The sequence below is a fragment of the Mustela lutreola genome, chromosome 9 (assembly GCF_030435805.1).
Source record: "Mustela lutreola isolate mMusLut2 chromosome 9, mMusLut2.pri, whole genome shotgun sequence".
Taxonomy (NCBI): Eukaryota; Metazoa; Chordata; class Mammalia; order Carnivora; family Mustelidae; genus Mustela; species Mustela lutreola.
Window position 1 is genome coordinate 64,142,306 of NC_081298.1, and position 27,982 is coordinate 64,170,287.

Below are 27,982 nucleotides of genomic sequence, written 5' to 3' on the forward strand. Positions count from 1 at the left end.
ATTTACTACAGTTCCTTGTATAGTGTCTAGTAATCACTCTATGGATTACAATATAAAAACATCATTTCAGGGCCAACTTAAACTATTTTACCATTTCAAGTAGGATGTAGAAACTTTATTCCATTTAGTTCCCTATATCCTCCCTCCCTTTATGTTGTAGTTATCTTATGCACGATATCTACGTATGCTGAATCATGTCAGATTATGTTACTTTTCCCAAATGTCAGACTATCTATTCTATGTAGCCAGATATCTACCATTTCTGTTACTCTTCATCTATATCTCTTATCCCAAGCTTCCATCTGGTATCATTTCCTTTCTGTTAGAAAAACTTCCTTAGAAATTCTTTCAGAGCAGGTCTACTGATTAAAAAAAAAAACTTTTAGTGATTTTTTTTAATTAAAATTTTTTCTTTATTTATTCGACAGACAAGAGATCACAGGTAAGCAGAGAGGCAGGCAGAGAGTGGGGGGAAGCAGGCTTCCCGCTGTGCAGAGTGCCCGATGCAGGACTCCATCCCAGGACCCCAAGACCATGACCTGAGCCAAAGGCAGAGGCTTAACCCACTGAGCCACCCAGGTGCCCTGTTTTTTGTTTTTGTTTTGTTTTGTTTTGTTTTCATTTGAAAATGTCTTCACTTACCTTCATTTCCGATGGATATTTTTACTGGATCTAGAAATCTGGGCTAATGTTTCTTTTCCTTCTTTTCCTTCAACTTTTAAAAAATACTGTGTCACTTCTAGATGGCTTCCATGGTTTCTGATAAGAAATCCATGGTGTTATTTAGATTTGTCCTATGTAGCTGGTCTTAGATCTTGAGTGGTGGTCTGTCCTGCAGTTCAGATCTGAAAGGCTATGGTACATTAAGGTCAGACCCATGCATATTCAATTTGGTGGTGAGCTTAGATCTCATAATCCTCTTTATATGGTCACTTCCCTGAGCTACTTCTTCTCAGATCTCTGCCCAGTATTTTTTTTGGTTCCCATGGCTCCCTTTTTGTTCCTCTAGTCAGAAAGCTGGTTCTTAAATAATCCAATCATGAAATGGGCAGAGGACATGAACAGACATTTCTGCAAAGAAGACATCCAGATGGCCAACAGGCACATGAAAAAATGCTCCACATCACTCAGCATCAGGGAAATACAAATCAAAACCACAATGAGATACCACCTCATACCAGTCAGAATGGCTAAAATTAACAAGTCCGGAAATGACAGATGCTGGTAAGAATGCAGAGAAAGGGGAACCTGCCTACACTGTTGGTGGGAATGCAAGCTGGTGCAACCACTCTGGAAAACAGCATGGAGGTTCCTCAAAAAGTTGAAAATAGAGCTACCCTATGACCCAGCAATTGCACTACTGGGTATTTACCCTAAAGATACAAATGTAGTGGTCCGAAGGGGCACGTGCACCCGAATGTTTATAGCAGCAATGTCCACGATAGCCAAACTATGGAAAGAACCTAGCTGTCCATCAACAGATGGATGCACAACAGATGGATGTGGTATATATATACTATGGAATACCATGCAGCCATCAAAAAAAAATGAAATCTTGCCATTTGCGATGATGTGGATGGAACTAGAGGGTATCATGCTTAGCGAAATAAGTCAATCAGAGAAAGACAACTACCATATGATCTCTCTGATATGAAGAAGTGGAGAAGCAACTTGGGGAGTTTAGGCTCCCAGAGCTCTGGAATTCCATAGGGTTATTGTACCTGCTGTTCAGGAGCTACGTGAGATTTAGCACAGCAGCCTGCATTCTTACAAGGTGACCTTGCTTAAGGTATATCAAGGGGACTTAAGGAAGGAGAGGCACTGTGGAAAGGAAGGTGGGAGAGGACCATGGTTCCAAGGTCAGGTATTGTGGAAGGGGAACACACATGTATACACACATGTACACACACAAACACAACCCTCTTTCATTTCTCCGATAGGTGGAACCTTGAAGGTCCTTCTGTTGCAGGGGATTTCATGAGGCATACTATATAAACCATGCTCAAGGTTTCTCTCCCCACCTTGGTGAGGGGATGATCACAGATGTGGATATTTAGTGTGCAAGACTGGGCTTTACACTCAACCACTCAAGAAGGATAGCTGTAGCTGGGTGGGGAGCAGGTCCTTTTGAGACGCTTATGGCACAGGCCAGGAAGGAAGATGCTCATGTCCTATCCTCCTAGGAGAGGCCCCATGGCAAGAATAGGGAATTTGGGCAGGCAGCTGAATGTAAACATGCTCTTATAGGTTTGTGTCCTCAGCTCTCTCTAAATTCACAAAGGCACATGACAGTGGTGCAGTTACATTTTATATGTGACCCCAAATCCTGGGTTTCCCTAAAGGGAAGAAATGAAAAATCATTGTATCAGAACTTCTGATCTGTAAACTAGATCAAGAATAAAGATAAAGTTGGTGAAAAGAGGAAAAAATTACTATCATCATGAGGGGACTCTTCTTTTTAACTTACTTCATGTGCAGACAGGTTGGGCTGGTGGACATCTTCTGCTCAAAGCCTCTCCAGCATCTAGAGAGACAGTATCTGTAACACGAGACACACTTCCATACTAGGAGCCCTTCCTGATGTTTAATTTAATCCCAAGGATGCCATCTTTTTAAACTGGCCCCCACAAGTCTAGTTCTGTTAACTGAGTAGATAGAACATACTGATGAGGGAAAAACAAGATGCTTCTCTGAATCACACGTGGTTGGCCAAATGGAGTAAAAGCTGAAAAAATCAAATGCTACCCAATAAAGTTGGAAGGCAGTGGCCAGAACTGGTGACAGAAGCACTGGTGGGTTGCCCGTGCTGCCAAGAGCAGCTGGGTTTTTGAGTAAAAGGTATAACAATAGGTCTATAAGTACACAGTTCTATATAGAGTGACTTTTTCCTACAGAGAGTCTCCATGGGGACAATGCGAAAGGCAATTTATGAGGTATATTAGTTTCACACTTACAGGTACCATTGGAAGTTAAAGAGTGGTTGGGGTAGCAGAGAATCAGGATGGTATAGCTTAGCTGACGAAGCATTAGACAAATTTCCAGAAAATGTGAGTTCTTGTCCTGGTTCTGCCACTTAAGCCTAGAGAGAGTGGGCAACGCATTCCCACCTCCACAGGTCTTAGGTTCCTTTTATAAAATAGTGAGGACAGTGATATGGTGATTTTTAAACCAGAGAATTATAAAAATTTTTCTGAAATTCCTTCTCCATCAGAACATGAGTTCTAAACCTCCCTTCCTTGAGTTGGGCTGGCTGACCTCAGTGACTTGCATCTAGAGAACAGAATGCAGCACAAGGGAAATGCTTGACTTCCAAGGCCAGGTAGTAAGAGGACACACAGCTCCCTTCTGGCTTTCTCGCCCATGCATGATGCCCTGGAACCCAGTCACCTGTTGTGAGGAAGCGACTTCCACGTGGAAAGCCACAGTCCCAGCTGACAGCCTACATCAACCACTAGCTATGGAAGAAAGCATGTCTTTGGGTGGTTGCAGCTTACCATCTTTTTTTTTTTTTTTTTAAGATTTATTTATTTATCTTAGTGAGATAGAGAGATGTGTGCATATGTGCATGCATGGGGGGTGGAGATGAGGAAAAGAATCTTAAGCAGACACCCCACAGAGCACACAGGGTGAGGCAGGCTCAATCCCATGACCCATGCCATCACAACCCCAACAGAAACCAAGAATGAATGCTCAACCGACCAAGCCACCCGGGAACCCTTCCAGCCCAGCATCTTTGAGCTGCTCTAGCCGAGACCACAGGGAAGAGCATTCCCTGCCAGGCCCCACTCCAGCTGAAGGTCCATGGGCAAATGAATGCTGTCACTCTAATCTTTCCATTTTGGAGAGGCTTGTTATACAACAACAGATATGCAGGAAGAGTTAATGCCTAAGGCAACGACTGGGTGATGCCCAAGAATCCTTCTAGACCAGGAATTCTGGAGTATCAAAACTGGGCTAATTTCACATTATAGGATGAGACAGAAACCGATCAGCATGCAAACTTGGTCTTTCAAACCCGAGAATTATAAACCGAGCAAAATGAACCTGTCTGTGAAGGCTTATCAGGATTGGGTCTTACAGTTCTTTTGAAGTCTCCACAAAAGGTTTTGGGGGAACTTGAAACACAGGGAGTGGTTGAGGAAGGATCCAATGTTCTCCACATTAAGACAGTTGTATCCACGAAAGGTTAACTTCTATGAAGAATCAGTTAGGGTCTGATCAGCCACATGAACAAAGACTTTAGAAGAGGATTCCTCTTAAAATTTGAAGGGCACTGTAGATAAACTAGATGGGAAATATGTCAGAATATTAACAGTGGCTCTCTCTAAGTAGCGATGGTTATGAATGAGCTTTGTTGACTTTTTAAAAAACATTTCACTATTTTTCAAATGTTGTTTTGGTGTTTTTTCATATGTAAGAAAATGTGCAACAATAATGGGGATAAAGTTGATAAAAGACAGTATTGGGCAAAGGGTGTTCCATGGAAAATCATGAAGAATTATTTAGAGAAAAAAGAAGGACTATGGCCAGAGAAGTTTATTTTGTTGTTACTAATCTAGGTTTGTTTTTTTTTCTAGATAATTTTTAAAATTCACAGTTACCTAAAATAGAACAGACTTTGGGTTATTTGCTAATTGCCATCTTAGTATTTTGAATGGGCTAAGGAGCCCTGACACTCTTCAAAAGGGAGGAAAAAGTAGACAGTATGGCCCAAACTTATATTGGGGGGTATTTCTTCAGATTAGTGTGTTTACCATTCTTGGAAACTCTGTCATAAAGCAAGGTCCATTTAAGGTCAATGCAGACCTCCCCTGGGCCCAGGCCTGGGTCCTTGGAACAGGTACACACCTACTCATGTCCATGAGCTAGGCAGCCTCCTTCACCCCCAAACAGTGGGGGCTGGGGACACCACTGAGCTCAGGAGCTCTGTTCAAGGAGCGAATGTCACCTGGATGTGTGAAGATAGAAGTCACCCCACATGGTGCTAGATGGGTTAGGCTGGTGTTGCCCTCATCTCCTGAAGAATTCTGGAGAATTTTGATTGGTGAAGAGTTTGTGGGGCTCAGCTGGTGCTATTCTTTTCTTCTGAGATGTAACAGGGACATCTTTACTCTTAACCAGAGTTATCAGAAAATGTCGAGGCCCAAATGGGAAACTGGCCTAATTTTCTGGTGATTCTTACTTAACGGTCACACAGGGAGAATTTCACGGGAGCAAGCCTTAGGAACTTGTTACTGCAATTCTCAAAGGAATATTTAGCTTTTCGTGCAGAAAAGCTGCATGTTCAAAATGGTGGGCTTCAGACCATCCTTTTTCAACTTAAAATTTATTGAAATGATCGAAAGGGCTTTTAGTGAATTCCTTTTTGCCTCAGATGCTCCCAGAGGGTTCTGGGTGTCCCTAGGCTAGGGCTTTCCCAAGTTTCGAAGCCTACCAGGCACACAATTCTCCTTCTGATAATTCTTCTTAGCCAAACAAAGTACCCCACCAGGGTAGGAACCAAGAACCCCAAACAGAGGGAGGCCCCTTTTCCATTCTGCTTTTTACTGGGCCACAGTCAGAATTAGCATTCTGCTTGCGAGTATGAGTTCCCTTTGTTTGGAATACAGAATCACTCATCTGGAAATTACAGGGTAATATGAATGAATCGTGTGTCCTGATATATCTACGTTCTTGCAAGGCCTGCTACTGCCTTAATCACCAAATAAACAGAAAGGAAGTCTCAAACATTCCTTCCTGCCATTTTCCCCCCCCTGTGTCGGGACTTACGATGATGTGCATAACTCCCCAGTCAAGAGCCTAGGAAGGAAAATTCCAGCAAAATTAGCATGATCAGCTCCAGCTGGAAACATCAAGCCATCGTGAAGAGGGCCAGGCTTTTCATTCTGCACCGAGCCTGCACCCAGGGGCATCAGGAGAACTCCCACTTGGAGTTCTCCAAGTGGGCTACAACCTTCATGGACCAGACCAGCTTTTCCTTTCAGATCTACAGAATTTACATCCAGAGCAATGAAACAATAAAATGAGGCCAGTCTCCTCCTCTTAACCATATTCTTCTCCACGCAAGAGCGCTTGGCTGAGAAACAGAGCTTATGAATTCTGATAATCACCTCAGCTCTGCTCAACATAGACCCTGCAGCATACATCTCTTCCTTTATGCTTGTTTTCCAGAATGCCTCTCTGACTTACCCGAAGCCCTCTGAGGGCAGGATAACATTGCATAGCCTCCTCATTTTCTTCCACTTGTTTAGTGTATTACTTAGGTAACAAATACAGACCGGAGGGTGACTGAATGGTCTCAGTCATTGGTCCACATGGATAAATCACCCCTGGGGAAACCAGGAGAAATGAGCAGCCTCCCAGCAACTGAGGCTTTTCCTTCTGCAATGCTGGCTTCTGCGAATGTGCATGTATGGGCTTCTTGGTTGCCGCCCTGGATCTCCCTCTTGCCTGACTTCAGCTTGTGTGTGCAAACCAGCATTTGCTGTAATGAGAACACCAAGAATTGGCTCCTTCTGCCTGACACTCTTCATTCTTATTAATAAAAGGGAGCGACAGCTCTAATCTCACCACACATCTTCCCTTCTGCGACAAAAACATACGCAGTAATGGAAACAAAACTTTGTAGTTTTGTAGGAGATGATGTCACTTTAATGAATGCTGATGAACTAATCACTTAATATGGGACAGAAGGAAGAGTCCAACACGAACGAGTTTCGGGTTAGTGTTCCGTTCTCTCAAGAAATGAGGGAAGCCGTACTTTATAATACTGCCAAGTCACAGACACTGGCTTTCTTTGGAAAGCCAGGATTCCTATGGGACTCTCTGCCCCCTACCCCTTGGGCATGTGGTCACCCCAAAGGCTTCCATTTACTGACTGTCATGGGAAGTTGTTAGGAGCCCAGACTCGGAATAATGTCTGAATTTGAATCCCTGCCTGCCGCTGACTGGCTGTGTGATCCCACGCCTTGGCATTCTTGACTGTAAAATGGGGCCAGTAATAACCGAGGGTGTGGGGTTGCTGTGAAGATCACAGAGGTCACGCCTGCAAAATGCTGCAGGCACACAGTGAGGGCTCCGGACACCTTAGTGTTCCTTATTAGCACCGTGTCCTCTCCAGCATTCCTTTAATTCCTGCCAGAACCCTACCAAGAGGTTGCTACTATCATCAGCCCCATTTCACAAAGGAAGAAACTACAGTGAAGAGAAGTATAGTAGCTCATCTGAGGACAGAAAGTAAAAGTGTCAGGAGTCAAAGGCAGGCCTGTCTCATTTTAAGCTGTGCACTTCCTGCCCACTGCTTCCTGGATGACCACACTCACACACACAGACACACACACACACACACCACAAAACTACGTCACACCAGAATTAGAAAAGGAGGTGTACGGACTGGACCACAAAATGGTCCACTGGGAGCCTCGTTATCCAGGGGTTCCAAATGTCTCTCCATCAAATTGTTCCCTTTTTTGAGTTCAAGGCCCGTGTTTTTGCATTTTTCCTCTCAAAAAAAAAAAAAAAAACAGCAATCAGTTCTGACATACAATGGGCACTCAAAACTCCCCAGATTTGCGTGGGAATTCACAGAAGAAAGCGGAACTGTGTCCTGGTTTAGAATACTTGATCAAACAATCCAAACAAACCAGGAATCCCCTAAAGCTTTGGAAAACTTGCCTAACAGAGCGCGTGTTTTCTGGAGACAATGAGGGGTTTGAGCTGAAGCTGAGCATTTCTAATCTCATGAAAAAAAAAATCATGTGAGTGCAAACTGTTCCTATCAGACCTCCAGGTGGGGTAAGGGAAGGGCCTCTCATGCTGGTACAGAGCCTGCTAGAAGTAGAGGTTTTGAAATGCAGATAATCTTAGGATTGTGGTCCTTTTGTCCCAGTTTTTTCCAAGTGTTATGAGGGAAACTATGTTATTTCTGGTGTTCTGGCAAATGGATCTGAGTATTACCAAACATTCTAGACCTGTTCCCCCTCTGAGGTCAAGAGGAGGTGAGGGCTGGCCAGCAGCCTCACTGTCCTGGATATGTGCAGGTACTGAGCCTCAGTTCCCTCATCCATAGAATGGGCATAACAGGAAAACACGCCTCAAAGGAATGTTGAGATGCTGTGAGAGAATGCACAGAAAAGGACTTAACATCAAAGGGTTAGGGCATCCAGGAAGCAGTCCGTGACCACCGGCCATCGCTGCTGAGCTTTTCATGATGCTAACAAGAATACCCTGTCAACGTATGAAAGTGTCCTGCATTTTCACATACATGTGACGATTAACATACATGCACATGTGTGTGCATACATACTCAAGAGCTTCTCTGTGTATTTTGTGGCTGATTCCCAAAATCAGCCTGGAGGAGGGCAGGGCAGAAATGACTGCCTGATGTTGTGGGTGAGAAGGCGGTAGCTGAGAAAGGGGAGGGTGTGTCATAATTCACGAGCTGGGACAGGGCTGGTGTCCACCTCTGAGCCTACTTCATGGCTACCTGCGAGGGGACCGAGAGGCCAAACATGCGGAGGAAAGAACTGGGAGCTAGCCTGCCCATGACGATGGGCAGGGGGATTCCATGCTCATCTGCTCTGGGATGGTCTGTTCATCCACTTGTTAGTTGGGACCCCACAGATTCTGTGACCTTTGGAGGTTGTGGCTTAAGGTCTGAGAAGCACCGCTGTGGGGAGCCCTGTTCCCCATGCCAAGGGAGGGCGTGTTACTTCAGAATAAACTGAGGTGTTGCTTGAATTGTTGTCTATGTAGATTTTTGTTAGAGAACATTTTCTTTTCCTTTTTTTTAAAAAGAGATTTTATTTACTTATTTTAGAGAGAAAAAGAGCATGAGCAGGAGGGGCAGAGGGAGAGGGAGACAGACTCTCAAGCAGACTCCGCCCTGAGCACAGAGTCTAACATGGGGTCCAACTCAGGACCCTAAGATCATGACCTGAGCCGAAACCGAGAGTCAGACACTCTACCAAGCGCACCAGCCAGGCGCCCTGAGAAAAGTTTCAAACATGAACTGGCAGAGATAAATGTATGGTGAACAGCCAGTGCTGACCTTCCAGTTCCAACCATCTCAGCTCTGGGCCCACCCCGTTTCACCTATACCTCTGGCCATTTCTGCGGCTCCCTGATTGTTCTGTAAGGAAATACATGGGGAACTGACAAGCAACGCAGACTCCCCCTGTGCCCTGTGATTCACGGCGGGCAGGTCTGGAGTGGCCAGGGATTTGCTGTTCCCATGCCTGCCACCCTTTCCCCCCAACAGGTGCCATAGAAGGTGGATGCCAAACTAGGGGACCTCTGAGGGCCCACCATTGCAGCTGGAGGATTCAAGTGACAAGACCGTTGGTTCTGTGAAGGGAAGCAGGCAAATATTTCAGCTCTGCAGCTTTCTGAGAGCCTGCCACAGAGGACTGAGGACCCACCACACACACACACACAATGGCGCGAGTAGCAAGATGAGACCGGAGGAAGAAGGCTTGTCCTCAGGCCTGAGTGAAGGCTTTCCCCGGAGAGTACACTCTACTGCCAGGCCTGTCACCTGCAGCCTGATGGTCTGTTGTCACCTACTGACCACCTCCATTCATCTGTGTCCTCCTCAGGTCATCTTTATTGCTCTGAAGCCTAGTATAGTAACTGCCCCTGGGGGTGAACTGTGTGATATTGAGAACATTCGAGGGCTCTTTACCTTCAAACTATCAACTCCATGACTCCACACGCAATAGGAGTTCAATAAATACCCAGTGTAGGAATAAGCAAGGATAGGGTTATAACAGCTCTGACACCCCAGCTACCAAGCTAGGATTTCTGACCAACCCCATTAGTGCGTAAGATATGGGATGGATCTCCAAGTGCCGATGAAGAAACTGGGGCCGGGTATATGGAAGACGTAGTGCGCGAGGGTGATTACTACGTGCTCAGTGTGTGGGAAGGACGATCCCTGTTATTGTCAAAGCCGGGCAGCTCCCACAGTGGGGCCAGGATTTGAACCCAGACATGCCTGGCTCTGGCCAGGCTGCCTTACCGAGCAGTGTCTGTGCTGGGAAAGCGGTAACCAGTGGCTTCTGAAAGGCTTCATACACAAACGTGTGAAAAATATAAACCACTTGGCAAGCCCCAGACAATGAGGAACTTCAGGATAAGGAACAAAATCAAGGGAGCTGGTCTACATGTCTTTTTCTTTTCCTTTTTTTTTTTTCTTTTTAAGTAGAGCACTGCAGTATTTCAAGGACAGTGGATACCAAGAGCCTGTCCCCCAGCGGCCTGTCTTGCCGGTGTTCTCATCCATGCTGAGCGAGGACAAACACCTGAAGCCTGGCAGACACAGGGAACAGGCCGAGGCATGAAACCCACTCCTTCTTACCTCTTTGCCCTGTCTTTCTCATCTTCATCCATTAGATTTTCTATGCAGTTTTTCCTGCAAAAAAAAAGAACAGATGATTATTGTTCTGCTTCTAGACCTTTCTTACAGGTCTATCTGGGTGTCATCATTTTGTTCTTATCTAACCTACATGTCTGAGCCCAGAGCTTCTCAAAATTTGGGTGCCAGCAAAACCCTCTACACTCTGAACAATGACTGAGGACACCTCAGAGCTCTTGTGTATGCAGGTTCAAACTGAAAAATTTTAAATATGCAAGCACTCATTCCATTAAATGTCAGAGCCATGCAGTTATCAGAAGTCAAAGAGTTTCTAGAAATGTTCACTGTATATACACGAGAGTAAAAAAGGCAAACCATGTGTTACTGTTAGGAAAGTTGTTTTGACCTCCCCAGGAGTCCCCAGTCACACTTTGACAGCCGTTGTCTAGACTCAGCTCAAGAAGTATCTATTTATCCCGGATCTTAAACCTGCAAGGTGCCCATGACAGAGGAAAGAAAGCACAGATGCCATTTATAGATCTGTTCATTCAAATACACAAACCCCTCTTACATGCAGCCAGGAAAAAAACAGGGCCCTAATCCTTCCTTTAAGGCATTTATACTTCCCTAGACAGTCGAGGCGCACAGATGCAAAAAATTAAGTAACAATCCAGGAATGTTCTTGCAGCCCGAAATCATCAGAGGCTACTTCACCGCCCAGAGCCTACACTCTCCCAGACAGCTGGCTGGATGTCTTAAGCCCTACAGATCCAGGTTCCTCTGCCACACACAGGCCTGTGAGTCTTTACGCCTCAGAGCCATGGCTCGGACTCCTTATTTTATTCACACTCTTCCCAGGGTCCTGTCTGGGGTGGGCCTCCTCCAGCCAGCCCTCCGAGCAGAAACACTCTCCGGGTGTCCATGAGGCCAGAGCCTGCAGGGGAATGGAGGTGAAGCCTGTGGTGGCCGAGCAGGCAGAGTGACTGGGATAAGGGTGGGGACCCCGGAAGAGCTGAGTCACCATTGCCCACACGCCTCTGTTCTCAGTCTGAACTCAGAACTCAAAACCCGTCACTTTGCAAATACACTAACACCCTCGAAACTTCAAGAGGTAAATACGTTTTAATGGGGCAAATGAATCTTTGTCTAAGATAATCTGGTTTTGTGATTTCGGTTTGGTAGTGCACCGGGTGCACTGGGACCGGTGGGAACTGGAGGAGGAGGGAGAATTTTGCAGTTCCAAAGCTTATGCTCTGTTTACACACGCGCTCCATTCACTCAACGGCCACCATGTTTTAAGGATAGCTTTGTGAGACACACCATTCAACAGTGGAGGCTTGTGTCATAATTAAAATGGGGTTACCACATCTGCAAACGGGCATGTGCTTAATGTTTTCCAGATGGAATCTGGTCAAAGTTTTAAGACACGAAAAACGTGGTGCCAGGTCTGTGCTCCCAGGAAAGTGTCGGCTACACATGTCTCCAGGTCATGAGCGAGGACCCAGCCAAGCCAAGTCCTTCACCAGGGTCCCCCCTACCCCCTGGGACAGAGCATGTTCATGGGAGGGATGTGGGCTTCACCCTGATTTCCTGAGGTTCTGGAATCATGGGGTTACCACGATTACTGGGATTGCTTAGACATTAGTGAAAATTTACAAGTGACTAATAGCTGTTCTTTGTCAACCCCATCTTCTCTGTTTTATATTTGTTGGTCCTTAAACATTTCCTGAATCCATGAAGCCTTGATGACCTGCACCTATTTCACTTCTTCCTTGTCCCTCCCGTTTCCTTGCCTGATTCTTCTCATGTGACCCCTGTCTACACTATTCTGCTCAACTGCACCTGTGTGAAGAGAGGTGATGTAAGCCAAGTTCTCCGGGGGCACCGGCCATGGGAGCTCCACGCCTACTGAGCCTGTTGTCTCCCATAACCTCCCTTTATTAGAGAGAGAGAGAGAGAGAAAGCAAGCATGAGAGGTGGGCGAGGGGCAGAGGGAGAGAGAGAGGCAGACACTCTGCTGACCAGGGAGCCTCATTCCAAGAGTCTGAGATCATGACCTGAGCCCAAAGGCAAGGCTGACGTTTAACCTATTGAGCCACCCAGAGGCCCCTCCATGGTTGTTTTCTGTTGTTATTTTTTTATACTAAAGGAACTTCAGTGAAATACACATTACATAAAATGTGTCACTTTTAAGTGGACAGTTCAGGGGTTAAGTGCATTCACAATGTTGTGAAACCATCACCACTGGCTCTAGAAACCCTTTCATCTTGCAAAACTGCAACTCTGTGTCCTTCAATCACTAACTCCCCATTCCCCCTCCCCCAGGCCGGGCGGCCACCACTCTACTTTCTGCATCTGACCACTCCACGCCCCTCCTATAACTGTAGTTATTCAGTATTTTTCCTTCTGTGGCAAACTTATTTCAATGTTAGCATAATGTCCTTAAGATTTATCATGTCATAGCGTCTATGGGGATTTTCTTCCTTTTTAAGGCTGAATAATAGTCCACTGTGCTTCTATCACATTTATTTACCCAGTCATCCATCCACACACACCGAGCGGCCTCCACCTTCTGATTATCACAAGTGGTGCCTCTATGAACACGGCTGTACTCCCCACCTCTGTATTTTTGAGCCAGCCTCTTATTTCAGGATGTAGAGGAGCTAGACAGGGCCCAAAGGGACACAGGAGAGAGGGGGCGCCAAAAGACAAATTTTTTTCTGCGAACTCTGGTTAAAAGAACAGCTGAGAAGTTTAAGAGGCGGCAACCACTCTTCTCAATTGCGTAGTTTGCAATGAGGATTTTGAGCAGTGATTTTTTTTTTTTTTTTTTTTTTTACAGCCACACAGCCAAGGAAGAGAAAAAGGAGCTTAAATGAGGGCAGAGAAGATTCTGGGTCTGGGAAAATAACTGTTGATGTGATCAACCCCCAGAGTGGACAATGGAGGGAAGCTACAGAATCTTTACTCAGGACAACCACATGTTCTAAGTGCCTTAGACATTTATGAGATCTATTGGTCAAAATCCCAAAAGGAAATGAGACTTTGTTACAAAGGTGTGGGTGGGGTCTAGGGGAACCAAGAGGGATGGCATGGTTACCTAGGATTGGTATCAGACAAGCTGTTAACACCTCGCAGGGTGAAGGGACCAGAGGGAAATAGGTTCCCAGACCTGGAAGGAGTGTGTTGTATAGGGGAGGGGGCTTTTGGTGGAAGGATGCAGCCAGCCTGAAGAAACCTTTTCATTAAGAGAGAAGTCAAGGGAATGAATACCTCACCTCCCTTTCCACCTGTCCCATCTCCCGCTGGTGTCTCCTATTGGCTACACCACCCAGAAGGATCAGGCAGGGGCCCATGACGTCGTCAGTGTGGAAGAACCCTGGGTGCAGAGAGAAGGGTGGAGAGGCTTGGAGGGGGACAGGAAGGATACCCAGCATGCCAGTAATGTTCGTTCCTAAGAGGCTCTTTCAGTTCTGGGTTTCTTGGATTTTCTAGAACACAAACTATTTGGAGTCTTTCAAAACATTTACATTTCTCCACATTTGAAGGATAGGCACCTGCCTCTAGGAACTAAACACTCAAGAAATAATAACATGATAATGATGAGAGGCTGAGGAAAGAGAGCTTAGCAGAGAAGATCTTTGGAACTATTTAAGCCACAAAATCAGTAATGATAGACTGTAACCCAAAGAAGAAACTATTCATGAGTCCATACCGATACAAATACTTAAACAAATAAATAAAGGGGCACTTGGGGGGGGGGCTGATCTCCTTTACAGAAGAACTCCAATTCATAAATATTGAAGGAATATAGGAAACAGAAAATCACTTCCAGTACTGTGTAGTAATAACTGTTGCAGGCAAGCTCCATTGATGGATGCTGAAATTAATACGCAAAAGTTTATGAGGACAGGATATCTGCATAGTTTAAAGTATCTCCCTCGATATATCTATTAATTACAAAGGAGAAGGGCAACTTTGTAAGTGGAGAAGGTTGGCAGACACCACCTGCCCTAGGGTCAAAATTAACATCACCAGTATAAGTTACACTTCAGTCTCAAGTGCTTGTTCTCTTGGGTGTTTATATCTCAGAGTGTAACTATTATATCATAGCATAGCTGCATGCTTAGTTTATTAAAAAGTGCCAACTGTTTTCCAAAGTGAACCTACAATTTTATGTTTGCACCAGGCGCATGTAAAAGTTCCAGTGGCTCATTCTTGCCAACACTTGGTAATGGTTTCTTGCTTTTGGTCATTCTAGTGGGTGTGTTGTGGGAGCTCACTGGGATTTGAATTTGCATTTCCCTTGAGATTGATGGTAATGAGTATCTTTTCATGTGCTTATTGACCACTGAGAAAGCTTCTTTTGCAAGGTATCTTTTCTTTTTTTTTCTTTTTTTTAAGATTTTATTTATTTATTTGAGAGGCAGAGATCACAAGTAGGCAGAGAGGCAGGCAGAGAGAAAGGAACGGAAGCAGGGTCCCTGCTGAGCAGAGAGCCTGATGTGGGGCTCAATCCCAGGACCCTGAGATCATGACCTGAGCTGAAGGCAGAGGCTTTAACCCACTGAGCCACCCAGGCACCCTGTGAGGTGTCTTTTCAAGTTTTCTTGCCTGTTTCTTCTTTCTTCTTAAAAATTGGGCTGTTTGTCTTCCTTGTACCGATCTGTAGAAGTTTCTCTCTTCCACATACAGGACTCTACCAGATCTAGATATCAATTTGTGAACATTTTCTCCCAGTCTGTGGCGGGCCTCTTCATGTTCTTGATGGTGACTTTTTAAATTTGATAAAGTCCAGTTCATAAATTTTTATTTTCATAGTCAGTGATTTTTGTGTTCTCAGAAATCTTTGCCACTTCAGTGTCATGAAGAATTATCCTGTTTTCTTCTAGAAGCTTTATCATTTTAGCTTTTGCATTAAGATTTATAATCCATTACAAATTAAAATTTTTTCCTCTCCAATCTGGACATTCAGTTACTCTAGGATCATTTATCGAAAAGACATTTCTTTCCCTATTGAACTACAGTGGCATTTTGGTCAAATGTCTCATATGATCCTATATGTATATTTACAGAATCTATTCAGGTTTATCTATCTACAGGGTTTCAGTTGCACACAGACACACAGGATAAACATTTTTAAAAATTAACTTTGTTTTTTAGAACTCTTTCACCTTCTCAGAAAATGCAAAGGCATTACAGACAGTTCCTACATACCTGCATCCAGTATCCCTTATTATCAACACCTTACATTAGTATGGCACACTTGTCACAATTAAAGAACCGTCATTGAAAGACTATTGTTAAATAAAGTCCATATTTTATTAATATTTTCTTAGTTTTTACCTAATGTCCTTTTCCTGTCCTAAGATCTCATCTAGGACACCACATTACACTTAGTTATTGTGTCTCCTTAGGCATCGTGTAGACGTGATATATTCTCACATTTTCTTTGTTTTGGATGACCTTGACAATTTGGGGGACTATCTGTAGAACATCCCTCAGTTTGGGTTTGTTGATGTTTTTTTCATGGTCAGACTAGGCATATAGGCTTTTAGGAGGAAGCCCACAGTGGTAAAGAGCCATTCTTATCACATCGTACCAAGAGTATTAACAAAACTATCTCTGTGATATTGTAACCGCCTGCCTGAGGTTGTGCTAAACTTATCTCTAAACTGCACTTTAGTGACATTTACACATAGTATGTGCAACATTTTTCTTCAACTTTCAAATACCCCTTTTCCAGATACAGAATTGCTTAATTTGAAGTGGTAGATCCAATTTTCAGTCTCAAAAAAATACAATGAATATAACATCTTCTCTGTTTTTAGATTTTATACATAATCATTGAACTTGGATCAGATGGACAATTGAGCCCACAGCTTTTAACTGAGAGGCACTTCACCTGGAAACATTCTGAGCACATGATTTGAAGACAGCTAACCTGCTATTTAGGGAAGCTTGCTCTGTTTCCCAACTCTGTGGCATCTTGTATTTGTCTATCTTTAAGACAGTTCTACGCGATCTTAACTCCTCTGGCTTTATAGGGATTCTTGGTAGCAATGTAGTGTGAGCTTTCCAATTTTGTGCTTCTTATTTAAGATTCTTAGCTATTCTAGGTCTTTGCATTTCCTTGCAAATTTTTAGAATTTACATTGTCAATTTCTATAAAAATGGCTGCTGCAACCTTGATTGGGATTGTGTTGAATCTAGATTGTGTAGAATCTAATTTGGGAAAAACTGAAGCTGAACCATGTTGAGCCCTCTGGTTTCTGCACACGGCTTCTCTCTGTGAAGAGGTAATGGGGTGTATTCAATGAGGCACTAACGTGATGTTTGGTGATTCAACAGGTAGTCCCTGAGTGCCAGCAACCTGCAAAGCCCCTGCTGTCATGGCTCTTAGAGGGTGGGGGCAGGTAGAGGGCGATGGGGGCAAGCCACAAGCAAATAAATAAGTAAATAAGTAAACTGCTTGTAACTTCTGTGGAGAAAAATAAAGGAGACACGATGCAGGGTTGGGGGTTGGGGTTACCGTAGTAAGCTCGAGTCCTGCTCTGGTGTTTTAGGGACTCACATAAGTCCCACTAAGACCATGTTTGAGGGGTGCCTGGGTGGCTCAGTGGGTTAAAGCCTCTGCCTTCAGCTCAGGTCATGATCTCAGGGTCCTGGGATTGAGCCCCACATCAGGCTCTCTGCTCAGCAGGGACCCTGCTTCCGTTCCTTTCTCTCTGCCTGCCTCTCTGCCTACTTGTGATCTCTGCCTCTCAAATAAATAAATAAAATCCTTAAAAAAAAAAAAAAAAGAGAGAGACCACGTTTGAGCTATGACCTAAGGGAAGTGAGCCATGGACCTCCATACTGGACAAAGGTTGGTTTTCGTTCTGCGTGAACGGGAAGGCCCTTGAGGTTTTGATCAGAGAGGCGAGGGGTAGCTCCCTCAGAGGACAGCTGCAATTCTAGAACAAATTAAGTTTGTACATATGAAAGTACCCAGCACAAGCCTGGCCCACAGCCAACACTCAAAATCAGGTCATCTTCTTTGATGTCAAGAACGAGGCATAACCTGTCTTCACACATACCATCATGTCCAGCCCTACTCCTTACCCATACTGAGTGCTCAGTGTAAGTATCTGAGGCATGAAGGAGAGAGAGGGACAGGCAGGCAGGGGGAAGAAAGGCAGGTCAGAAAGAGCCAGAGCCACACCCCATCTGAATTCTGGTGTGACTGCCCAGCCCCGACTTCCACAAACCTCTCAATGACCATGGTGAGTCCAGAATAACAGTACTCACAAAGTACATTTAAAGGCACAACCATGTCCTGAAGACCACAAATTAAAACAAAAACTGCTGTGTGTGCAGGAGCGATTAACTAAAGGCAAAAGCCCCTTCACATTCTGTAGGAGGGGCCCAAGGCTTCCTCATTGACCCTCTGCCAGGGCAAAGTTCTGAAAAACTCTAATCTCATTTTATCTCCATCTGGTTCTATGGGTAGAGCCGGCTGGCTCTGATGGCCTCCCCTTACAAATCAGGAAGCACCACCCTTCTGAGGGACCTGCTCATGGACACAGGGCCTGTGAGCAGAAGCCATCCTGGGCTGTGCCTTCTCTAAGGGGACTCGGGCACGTTACCACCACCCACTGTGCGTGCTCCGGCTTCTGACTTCCCAGGCAGGCTGATTTAAACTTCAATTCCAACCCACTTACTCTATGACCTTGAGCAAGTCCCTTAAACTTCTGAGTTTCTGTTTCCCTCATCCTAAAGTGAAGCTGACACCGACCAGACAGCGATGGTGTGAGTCGTGCATGAGAAGTAGGTCTGCATGCATGGGTACAGAAAAGGGCCAGTGGGATGCTTGCAGCCAGGCCTCAAGGTGAGGCCTGTCCACCCCATGCCCAAACATCCCATGCCCGCCCATCCCACGCCCTCCTCCCATCATGGGGGCCTGAGGCCCTGCTAAGGCAGGAGACTCCAGGATCATCTTTCTTCTGACTGGCCTTAAATTTCAATGAACATGCTCTGTGCACAGCAGCAAGGTCCCTGCAGGGTGAACCAAGAGGTACTCCTGCCCAGAGAAAGAAAGGAATGTATGGGTGGGAAGAGTATGTTACCAGCCATGAGGCACCCACAGATGGGCGCTCCTGCCACACCTCCAGAGACCACGTATGGCTGCCAGCAAGCAGAGTGGTGGAGAGCGCCAAGCAGGATGGGGTGGGAAAAGCCCCTTGGGCTCGGCCCAGGAAGTAGCCCAGTGGCAGAATCTAAGCCAGCAAGACCAGTGAGCACCAACTGGGCTCTTTCCCCTAACTGCTGAGACAGGAGGCAGAGCTAGCAGGACGCACTGGGTCTCTGAGCTCCTGAGGCTGGCATCCACCTCTGGGAAGAAGAAAAGGCGTGGTGGGCTGGAGTCGCCAGGTCCAAGCTGAGACCCTGCTTCTGCCCTTCAGTAGCTCGGTAGGACCTTGGGCAAGGAGGTGTGCTGCCAGCCCTCGTGCCTCTCCGGTGATGTGGGGATACGGCAGGGCCTCCTTTGTTGCCCGGTGCCAAGAAAAAGATAAGAGAATTGGTGAGAAACCCCCAGCACAGGACTCAGGCACATATAAATCCTCAAAAATTTCTAGCTACTATTGATCACAATATCAGTAACTATAACAAGCTAAATAGCAAGCAGTAGAAACTGGTCCTTAAGCCTATAAAACACCTTTGAACAGGGCAGGATTATTGTTCCTGTCTACCAGTCGGGGTTGAAAAGTGTGTGTGCAGGAAGGGGAGGGAGCATGGCAGAAAGACAGACATACATTCTCACACACTGCCTGGAGTGGTGGGCCTGCCCACTCAGCAGAGATTGGTCATTGTCAGGCTGGGAGGGAGGGAGAGAAGGGAATGGAATAAACACAAGATGTGTTTATCACTGAGGATGTGCTCAAGAAAGAGCTATGGACCTTAATTGAATGGAAGAACAAAAGTGAGGTCGGCATATGACATTTTCATTACCTAGGTGAAGTTTCTACCTTACGGGTTCTGGAACATTCTTTCTCCTAGCCTCCTACTGCTATACAATGGATTGGAAGTTTGGCCCTGGGTGAACAGGAGCCAACAAATGGCAGCATGACTGCTTTCGCATAGCGTATCTGCCCTCGGTCCCACAGTATGTCAGCAGGGAGGTGGGAGGTTAATGATTCATTCAGGAGACAGAGACCCCCGTAGGGATGAAAAGCTCATTCCTGGGTCTCCAGAGAAGGTGATGTGCAATATACATGTAGAGTATGTTATTCTAAAGCAAAGGTTGGCAATGCTTTTCTTCAAAGGGCTACCTAGGACATAGTTTAGATGCAGACCATAGAGTCTCTGCTGCAACTACTCAACTCTGCCGTTGTAGTGCAAAAGCAGCTGTAGACAATATGTAAATGAGTAGGCGTCGTTGTGTTCCCATAAAACTTTATTTACAAATACAGGCTGGGGGCCAGATAGAATCACAAGAATCAATACTCAGCCTTGCACTTCAGGGTCTTTTACTTTCTTTTTGTACAGCCAAGGTAGGTCAGTGGGTCCTTCCGTAACATCTTGAATTTTCTTCCAAATGACTATGATAAGCCTACTGTGTTGCAGGCCATTGTTTTTACAAAATGAAACCATAACATTTTCAAATTGGCTGAGAAATGGTTTGAATTATAGGATCCAACTTATCTGGAGAATCCTAGTATTCCTCTCCACTGTACTGGCCAAATCCGGTGAATTTAGTTCATTAAAAAGAAAAAAAGTAGGAAAAGCAAGAATGTGTCAAAATCAAAAGGGGCAATACCAAACACACACATCCCTCCCCACCAGACCACTGGGGCTTATTTACTGTCAATAGTGAGTGTGCCTTCTGTCCTCCCAGTCAGCCTCTGGTTTGGGGACCTCATGTCCTTTCCGATCAACATCTTTATTTTCTATGTGCAAACTTGATAACAATTGTTCCTCATTATACTTAAGAAATAGAAATGCTTTGAAAAACAGTCACTGATGAACTGCCATGCTTACTTGTCTCCCTTTGTCCTTTGGGGGAGGCTAGGAAATAACTTCCACATTTTAATTCTTCCTCTCCAGGGAATGTTGTTTTGGTTGCAATGATTCATTTGCTGGGGGAAAAAATAGCTTTTCTAAAGGAAACGGGCAGTGAAAATCTGAGCCCCACCCGCTCCTGCAGTCCCAGATCCCCTCCAGTGGAGAGATTTTCACCATACTCTGGCACATCCAGCAACCTGGAAAATGCAAGGTGGACAGACCCATCCATTGTCCCCCTCGCCACCCCTGCAAGTTCCCCATGCATCCGTGCCTCCCGAGCCTTGTAAAGGACTCACTGGGCCTGGTTCCCAGAAGTCACTGAGATAAGACCCCCGGCCCCCAACCTCAACGAGCTTCCACGAACACACGAGAATTATACCAAAGGTTCCCCACAGTCAACACTGAGGCTTTATCTGTTGGTTATGATCATGAGTCCCCCTTCCAAGGGTCTGGTGATTCATTATTCAGGGAAACAGTGACAGAGCGATGAAGGAGTGGATAGAGAATGTTAGAAACTTTGTTATAAGATAAACTTAAAATGACACCATCTGGTCAGCAAAGAACTTCCAAAATAAAATCATCTCCACATCTGGATGTGAAGGTCATCCTCGAAGTACATATTATTGTTTTTTTTTTTTTAAGATTTTATTTATTTCTTTGACAGAGACAGATCATAAGTAGGCAGAGAGGCAGGCAGAGAGAGAGGGGGAAGCAGGCTCCCCGACGAGCCGAGAGCCCAATGTGGGGTTTGATCCCAGGACCCTGAGACCATGACCTGAGCCAAAGGCAGAGGCTTTAACCCACTGAGCCATCCCGGCACCCCAGGACATATTATTCTTGCCACCTTTGAATCTTACATCCCAAACACTTCAGATTCCTTTCAGAGGGCCCCTTTATGAGGAGTTTAGGCGCCACGGTGAAAACCTGAGTCAACCGGAGAATCTGATGGGGGACAGTGTGTGGTCAGGGTGTGGACAATAGATGCCTATAAAATTCAGCAAGAGGGGAAGAGGAGATTAATGAGTCATGCTCAGAGCTGAGTCAGTGAGAGCCTTTGTTGAGAACTGCTCGTCAGCGGCCACTCACAAACAGAAATGAATCCATAAAACCCTGCTCCGGCCAGTGTCTCCCCTCCATGCACCGTTGGTACGAAGGCTCCTTCCGGCCTGGGAACACTCATCCTTATTGTGCTCAAGTGTGCAAGGAGAGCCAAGGGAAAAGATGTCCTTGAAATAAGAGGCCAAGCCTGTTTTGGACACCCAGGCTGTGGAATCTGGGGTTTCAAATCAGAGCTTCAAATAACGTTTAATAAAACTGTGGGATGTCTCATGCAAAATGCTAACTGTGGGAGGAAACAAAATTAATTTGGGAGTTGACAGGATCTAAGATTGAATGTCCTCTGCCTTCTTGCCTTCACTGAGCATGGTGGCCTTTCCCCTAGTTCTTGGGTAGGCCTACCTCACTGCAAATGCGGGACAATGCCCACTTTCCCCCCATCTATGCGAGACCCAGGAGGGCAGCTCACCCCTACAAAGCACTAAGCAGAAGATAGTGAGCAAGAAAGGCGAATCGCTGCCTTTTTCACAGCACAGTGGTCAGAGACCATGACTGTGCAATGAGAGTGACCAGGACCTTCCGAGTCGCACACCCAATGCCACACACCTCGTTGGTACAAATGGCCTTACTTTGTGTCATCTTCCTTCCCCACTCATTGAAAAAATTTTCTTTTCTTTATAGTTTCAACGGGGAATGCAGTCTGCCCTCTGTGAAAGCCAGGCAGCTCCTGGCAAGCCCATGGGCTTAGAAGAGGCCATGGGAGCCCTCTTCATGCTGCATGACCCTATGGTGACTTGTATTGAACGTGTTCACTTTTCACTGGTATCCATGAAGTTAGAGGCCCTGGTGTTCCCACTGCTGGCTCTCTGTGGTACAATTCCACTGAGAATGATTCCCCAGGGGAGGCGGGTGCTGGCCTGCGAGGCCTTCCTCTGAGGTAGGGAGGGCTGACAGGTGCACCAAGCTGCCTAGACAGGCCTCCCCACCCGACACGAGTGTTGTATCTGGTGCCCATAGTCGGGAAAATGGCCTTGAGGACAGACATCCAGACCTGTTGAAGCAGATAGTGGCCTCATGCCCTGGGCAACATCTCTCTGCCTGCTCAAAGTCACCACCCCTCTCGTGGGCACCACACCCCACATGTGCCTATGCAGGGATGCAGTGCACAGACTGAGCCACAGGGAATCCGGCAAGGGGGTGCCCCGAGGAGAGGTCCAGCCCACGCAGGAAAAGCAGCCCCTGACAGGGGTTGGGGGAAGGAAAAGGGGTGCCTGTGCCAGTGAACAAGCTGCCTTCATGAGATGTAAGGCAGGAACGTTTCGTAGAAACCATCCCATCTCTAGACACACACACCCCCGCCCCGCCCAGCTTTGGATGGAGGATGATTTCCAGCATAGACTCATGTCCTTCCCTGCCTCGCTGTACACCTGCCTTCCATTTTCCCTTCCAGAAACACACAGCCCCTTGCACACACAGTCTGAGGAAAGGCCTGCCCTACTGACGCAAACACAGACCAAGAAGCGTCCAGCCCACCCAGGAGAAGAGGCTTCAAGCACCTCCACCAGGAAGCCCTCGGTTGCAAGTTGGGGAATCACAGCCTGAGACGGGCTCATTCATCAAGCGAGCGGAGAGCCGTCAGAGGGTCCAAAAAGGCCCGACTTTCACACTGTGTAGAGGCCAAGTGGGTGTTGCCCTGGCAGGACTGGAAACCTCCAGTTTCCCCATTTTGTACAGTCAGATATTCATGTTGTAAATGAAAGGATTTTAGAAGAACTCTCTCCTCCCATCTGGCCAGATAAAACTGAAGAAACTGCAAGAGAAAGTAGGAGGTCTTTTTTTTTCTTTTTGAAAACAAGGACTGCGTTCTCTCCTCTCCTACATGTCCAATGAAACGACCCAGGGAAACACACGATTTGCCCTCTGGCCCGACTCTCCCCAGGCTGGGGTGGGGGATGGTGGCTTCAGGGGGCCCAGGAGAGTTTCAGACACAATCCCCAGAGTGAGGACGGTTCCGTCAGGGCTTCGCCATCGGAAAAAGCAGGCCCAGGACACCTTTCACAAGGCATTCTGCTATGCACAAACACAGGAGGAGTTAGTGAAAAAGATAAAGCGCTAGCTTCTGGCTTTCTCATATGTCAGCTTATTTAATCATGCCTATCTGATCCCACGGGTTTTTTCCCTGAACATCTCTAACAGACACTATGCTACGCCCACAAGCAGCAACGCAGCAAGATTTCAGCAAAGAATAAAAGCAGTAAATGTGTGTTATGTATTTGGGGGGGATATGCACACCTACTAGTGCACACCCACCTCGGATCGGCTCAGGGGACACACTCCACGTTCTGGAGCATGGCATCCATGTTCAGGCCTGGACGACCAGCTGCCACTGTCCCATCACACTGACCCCTCCTCCATCCCTGTTCCCTGACATCTACACTAGCAACACCATCCTCTTCTTCCCCCAGCTCTGGTCCCATCCAAGGACAGGGAAACACCCCTACTCTGCCCCCATGTCTGCTATCCTTAACTCATTACGACTTCTAGTTGTTTCCGCAGGGCCGTGGCCTTAGCCGGTCCCCCCCCCCGCCCCCCCGCCCCCCCCCCCGCCCCACCGTGCCACCCAGCCCCGCCACATACACCCAAGAAGGTAGCCCCCTCGAGGGAGGGCAAGGACAGTTCCCATCCTGAGTCTCAGCAAGCAGAGGGTCCTGGGGCTCAGTGCAGTTAGTTTCCAGTAAGGAGATATATGGCTGAAGAGCTTTCATTTAGAAATGTTTTTAAAGTTTGGAGAGAAGCCTTGATTCCCAGCAATCATTCAACACACCACAGGATCTCCAGGAGACAGGCTGAATTGGGACACAGGATGCCTGAGCTTGGACCCTGTCCCCATGTCACCTTGGGTACTGGGCCCTAACCCTTTAGACTAATGGAAAACAGGGCAAACAGATTAAACCACGTTCACCCAGAAGACTGCCATCTGTACGACTCGGAAAGCTCCTTGCTCTGCCCAGCCCCTCTGGACAACGCTAAACAGGCTTAGCCTGCTGTGGGCAAACAGGAAAAGTAGGTCAGCTCAGCAGCACCGAGTGCCGTGATGAACTACTGATGCGCAGCGGCTGGGAAGAGAGGGGTGTGCCGGCTCGCAGCCCAGGCTGGGCGGCTCGGGCCAGCCTCCAGGGGGCAGCCAGGGGACCCAGGTAATGAGGAACATTCAAAGAAAGCTGGAGAGTTGATTCTTTGGGGGGAAAAAAAAAAAGAGAGACATGGCATAAAAAAGACGGTGTGGACTGACACCCACTGCCATTTTCCTGTCTTCAAAAGACAAATCAATTCGTATCTCTGCTGCAGTGAAAGAAGCCACTTCATCTGCACAGGTGCACCGTCCTGACAATTTTCAAGAACACTGTGGCCAACGGTGGCGCTGCCGCCTGGCTGGGGTGGTGGGGGGAGCTTCTTCTACTTGCTGCCTCACAGCTCCTGGGGATCATCAGATGCTTGCTGGGGGGCAAGGACAGATTTGGGCAGGTGGTGCCAGGACCTCATGCTGGAGAGGGAGCACTGTACTGCTGCCATGTTCCCTGCATTTGGTCCAGCCTACAACTGTCCAGACAGAAAAATCATCCCTCTGGGCCTCTTGGGCTCAGAAGCTGGACAAAGCCCTAGACACAAGGGAAATTCCCCTGAGGCCCAGGTGATCTAACCTATTTCCAGAAGCTGATGGCTGGAAACTGGTTTTCTCAGAAGGGCCCAGCACAAACCTAGAAGCTGATGCTGGGGTCCTCGGGGTGGGAGCAGGGGAGAGGGCCAGTTCCTGCTCCCCACAACTCCCAGGAGGGACAGGACCCCTAGCTCAACCCTCATATAGTTCATTGGTGCCCTCAGAGCAGGAACAAAAGTTAGTCGGGGGTGAGGTGGCGATGGGTCCCAAAGAAGTTTCTCCACAGAGCAGTGGCTTTGGGTCCCAGGCCAGGTCGCAGTGACCGAATCTGTAAATCCAGATATGTATAATTTTTAAAAGGCTTTCTTCTAACATGTGGGACATTGTTTCCTCTTTCACTTTTCTGACAAAGGTATCACAAGGCCTTGTCAATAAACCTTTTAGAAACATTCAGACCCCAAACCCTACAACTTGGAGAATGTTCATCTACCGTCTTTCAGAAATGACCTGATCTGAAACATTTTCTCTATAGCATTTTCAAGAACAAAAAGGCAGAAGGGTCATCCCTCAGCCTTCGCGGGTCAGTCCTTCCTTCCTTCTTCCTCCTAGCCCTTGAGTCTTTGTTCACACAGGATCCATGGGCAAAGAGGCAACAAGGCAGACCCTGAGTTCAAAATGCAGCTCTGGGGGCGCCTGGGTGGCTCAGTGGGTTAAAGCCTCTGCCTTCAGCTCAGGTCATTATCTCAGGGTCCTGGGATCGAGCCCCACATCAGGCTCTCTGCTCAGCAGGGAGCCTGCTTTCCTTCCTCTCTCTGCCTGCCTCTCTGCCTACTTGTGATCTCTGTCTCTGTCAAATAAATAAATAAAATCTTAAAAAAACATTAAAAAAATAATAAAAAATTAAAAATAAATGCAGCTCTGACATTTCACTCGCTGGTTGACCTCGGGCAAATTAACCACACCTCTTTCTGCCTCGCTTTCTCCCTTTCACAGAGAAGTTGAGACTTAAGAACACGATACCTGTAAAGCACCTCAAATGTGAGCTCGATGAATGTTAGCTCAGGGGGTTGTTATTACAGCAATTCTAGGAACCAGTTAAAAGGTGCTATCCCACATTTAGATAACAGACAGCAATCATGGACATCCATTAGCTTTAATTTTAAATTACAAAGATATTTGCCAGCTACCAGAAAATCTACAAAGCAAATCCTTCTAAATGTCCCTTGGCAATCCAAAAGGTTCCTGTACTAAGGGACTTGAGCTTGCATAACAGTATTTTCCTGAAGAGCTGGCGATAAACAACATTTCTGTGAACTGAATCATACTTTAGATGTGTGAGTGGCTCAAGGCCCACGCACTGAAGGAGTGCAGAATCCCACCCTCACTAATGATCCTTCTGCAATGCAAAGCTCATCATCTCCAATTAGTCTGCTTAACAGAGTATCATACACCTGCTTTCCATTAGGGCCACTAACTGCGATTTTTTTTTTTTAACTTTGTAATTTGGGGTAAAAGTTGAGAAGGTTAGATTCCTTCTATAGTTTTAAATAATTAATTTTATACTTTTAGCCATATTTAACGAGGTTGGAAGTGAAGAGCTGTTCAAATTGAGTGCACATTAGTCAAATCTACCCTTCAATGCATTATTATTAATTCAATGCAGCCACAGCATCTCAAAGCATGTCTGATTTACTTGCTTGGTTAACTAAGTAAGTCTGTATATTTAGTGGTGTTACATTCTTATCTCTACCTAAATTAAATCATGCAGTTTTCAATCCCCAGAGTACACCAAATTCTTAAGTCTAAGAAAAACGATCAGATTCTTTAGAACAAGACCAAACAATCACTCCAAGGTCACACTAACATTTTTGGATGTTGTCAACATAAACACATAAATGTCATCTTTGCAAACTTGTTTGAAGAAAAAGGAAGCCAACAGACAAATAAATAAAACAAAAGGAGATGTGTGGTTTGAAGGAAAACATTTACAGATTTTCTCATTGTTTTCTGATGGAGAAGAAACATGTATTCGACGTAATCCATTCTTCTTTCATTAATAAAAAGGTAAAGGATCTTAGACCCCTTCTCATTAAGTCAATTCAAGTTCTCTATTATGTGGGTATTATATATGTATATACACATAAAATTAAATATATATATAATTTTTTAAAATGGCAGTAAGAATTAAGTCCTTCCTCTTTCTCCTAGAAATATTTTCTCTCTTCTTTACTGGAACTCTCACTAAATTACTCATTGGAGATTTTTTCCCTCCTTCATGTGGTTTAAAGTGTTTATTCTACCTTCCTCCAGAGTAGAAGCCAAGTTCATGACTATGTAAGACCACCACCAGGACAGCACACCCTAGGGAGTGGTCCGTCTGTGGCCCTACCCTTGCAAATATTTGGAAGTAATGAAAAATTATATTAGAGCATCATAGTCCTTCGTGGCCATGATCACAAGTGAGGTTTGAACAATGTATGGGTGGGTGTGTGTGTGTGTGTGCACGCACGTGTACAGGAATGTGGCATTTCCATATGTTGTTGCATGGCAACATGGTAAGATGACAACACAGTAAGATTTTACACCACTGGGAGGCCAAGATTCCCAGGGGCAGGAAGAACATCCCCATATCAGAGAGGGGATCCTGGCGAGTTGTACAAAGCAAATGCTTTCCTCTTTCTGTTGTTCTCTTATCTTGGTTTGCTTTCTGGTAAGTTCCTAAGTACCCTTGTACAGCCACGAGGAGAAGACTGAGAGTGTGATTTGGGTTTAGACAAAGAGGAAGGAATTGCATTCAGGAGGAAGAGCCTCATAGAAGCTTTAAAATGCTGAAAATAGAGTGGTTTCATGCACGAGCAAGCAGTTTCAAC

The 27,982-nt window shown here is 46.0% G+C and overlaps 1 protein-coding gene across 5 annotated transcripts in view; it reads right to left on the reverse strand.

Moving 5' to 3' along the window:
• Window positions 1–27,982, reverse strand: part of NPAS2 (neuronal PAS domain protein 2) — a 125,270-nt gene that overhangs the window by 69,159 nt on the left and 28,129 nt on the right. For all 5 annotated transcript variants that reach the window (XM_059134493.1, XM_059134492.1, XM_059134491.1 and 2 more), the window contains exon 2: window positions 10,358–10,411. In XM_059134493.1, the coding sequence (XP_058990476.1) occupies window positions 10,358–10,411 (54 nt within the window). The remainder of the gene's footprint in view (window positions 1–10,357; window positions 10,412–27,982) is intronic.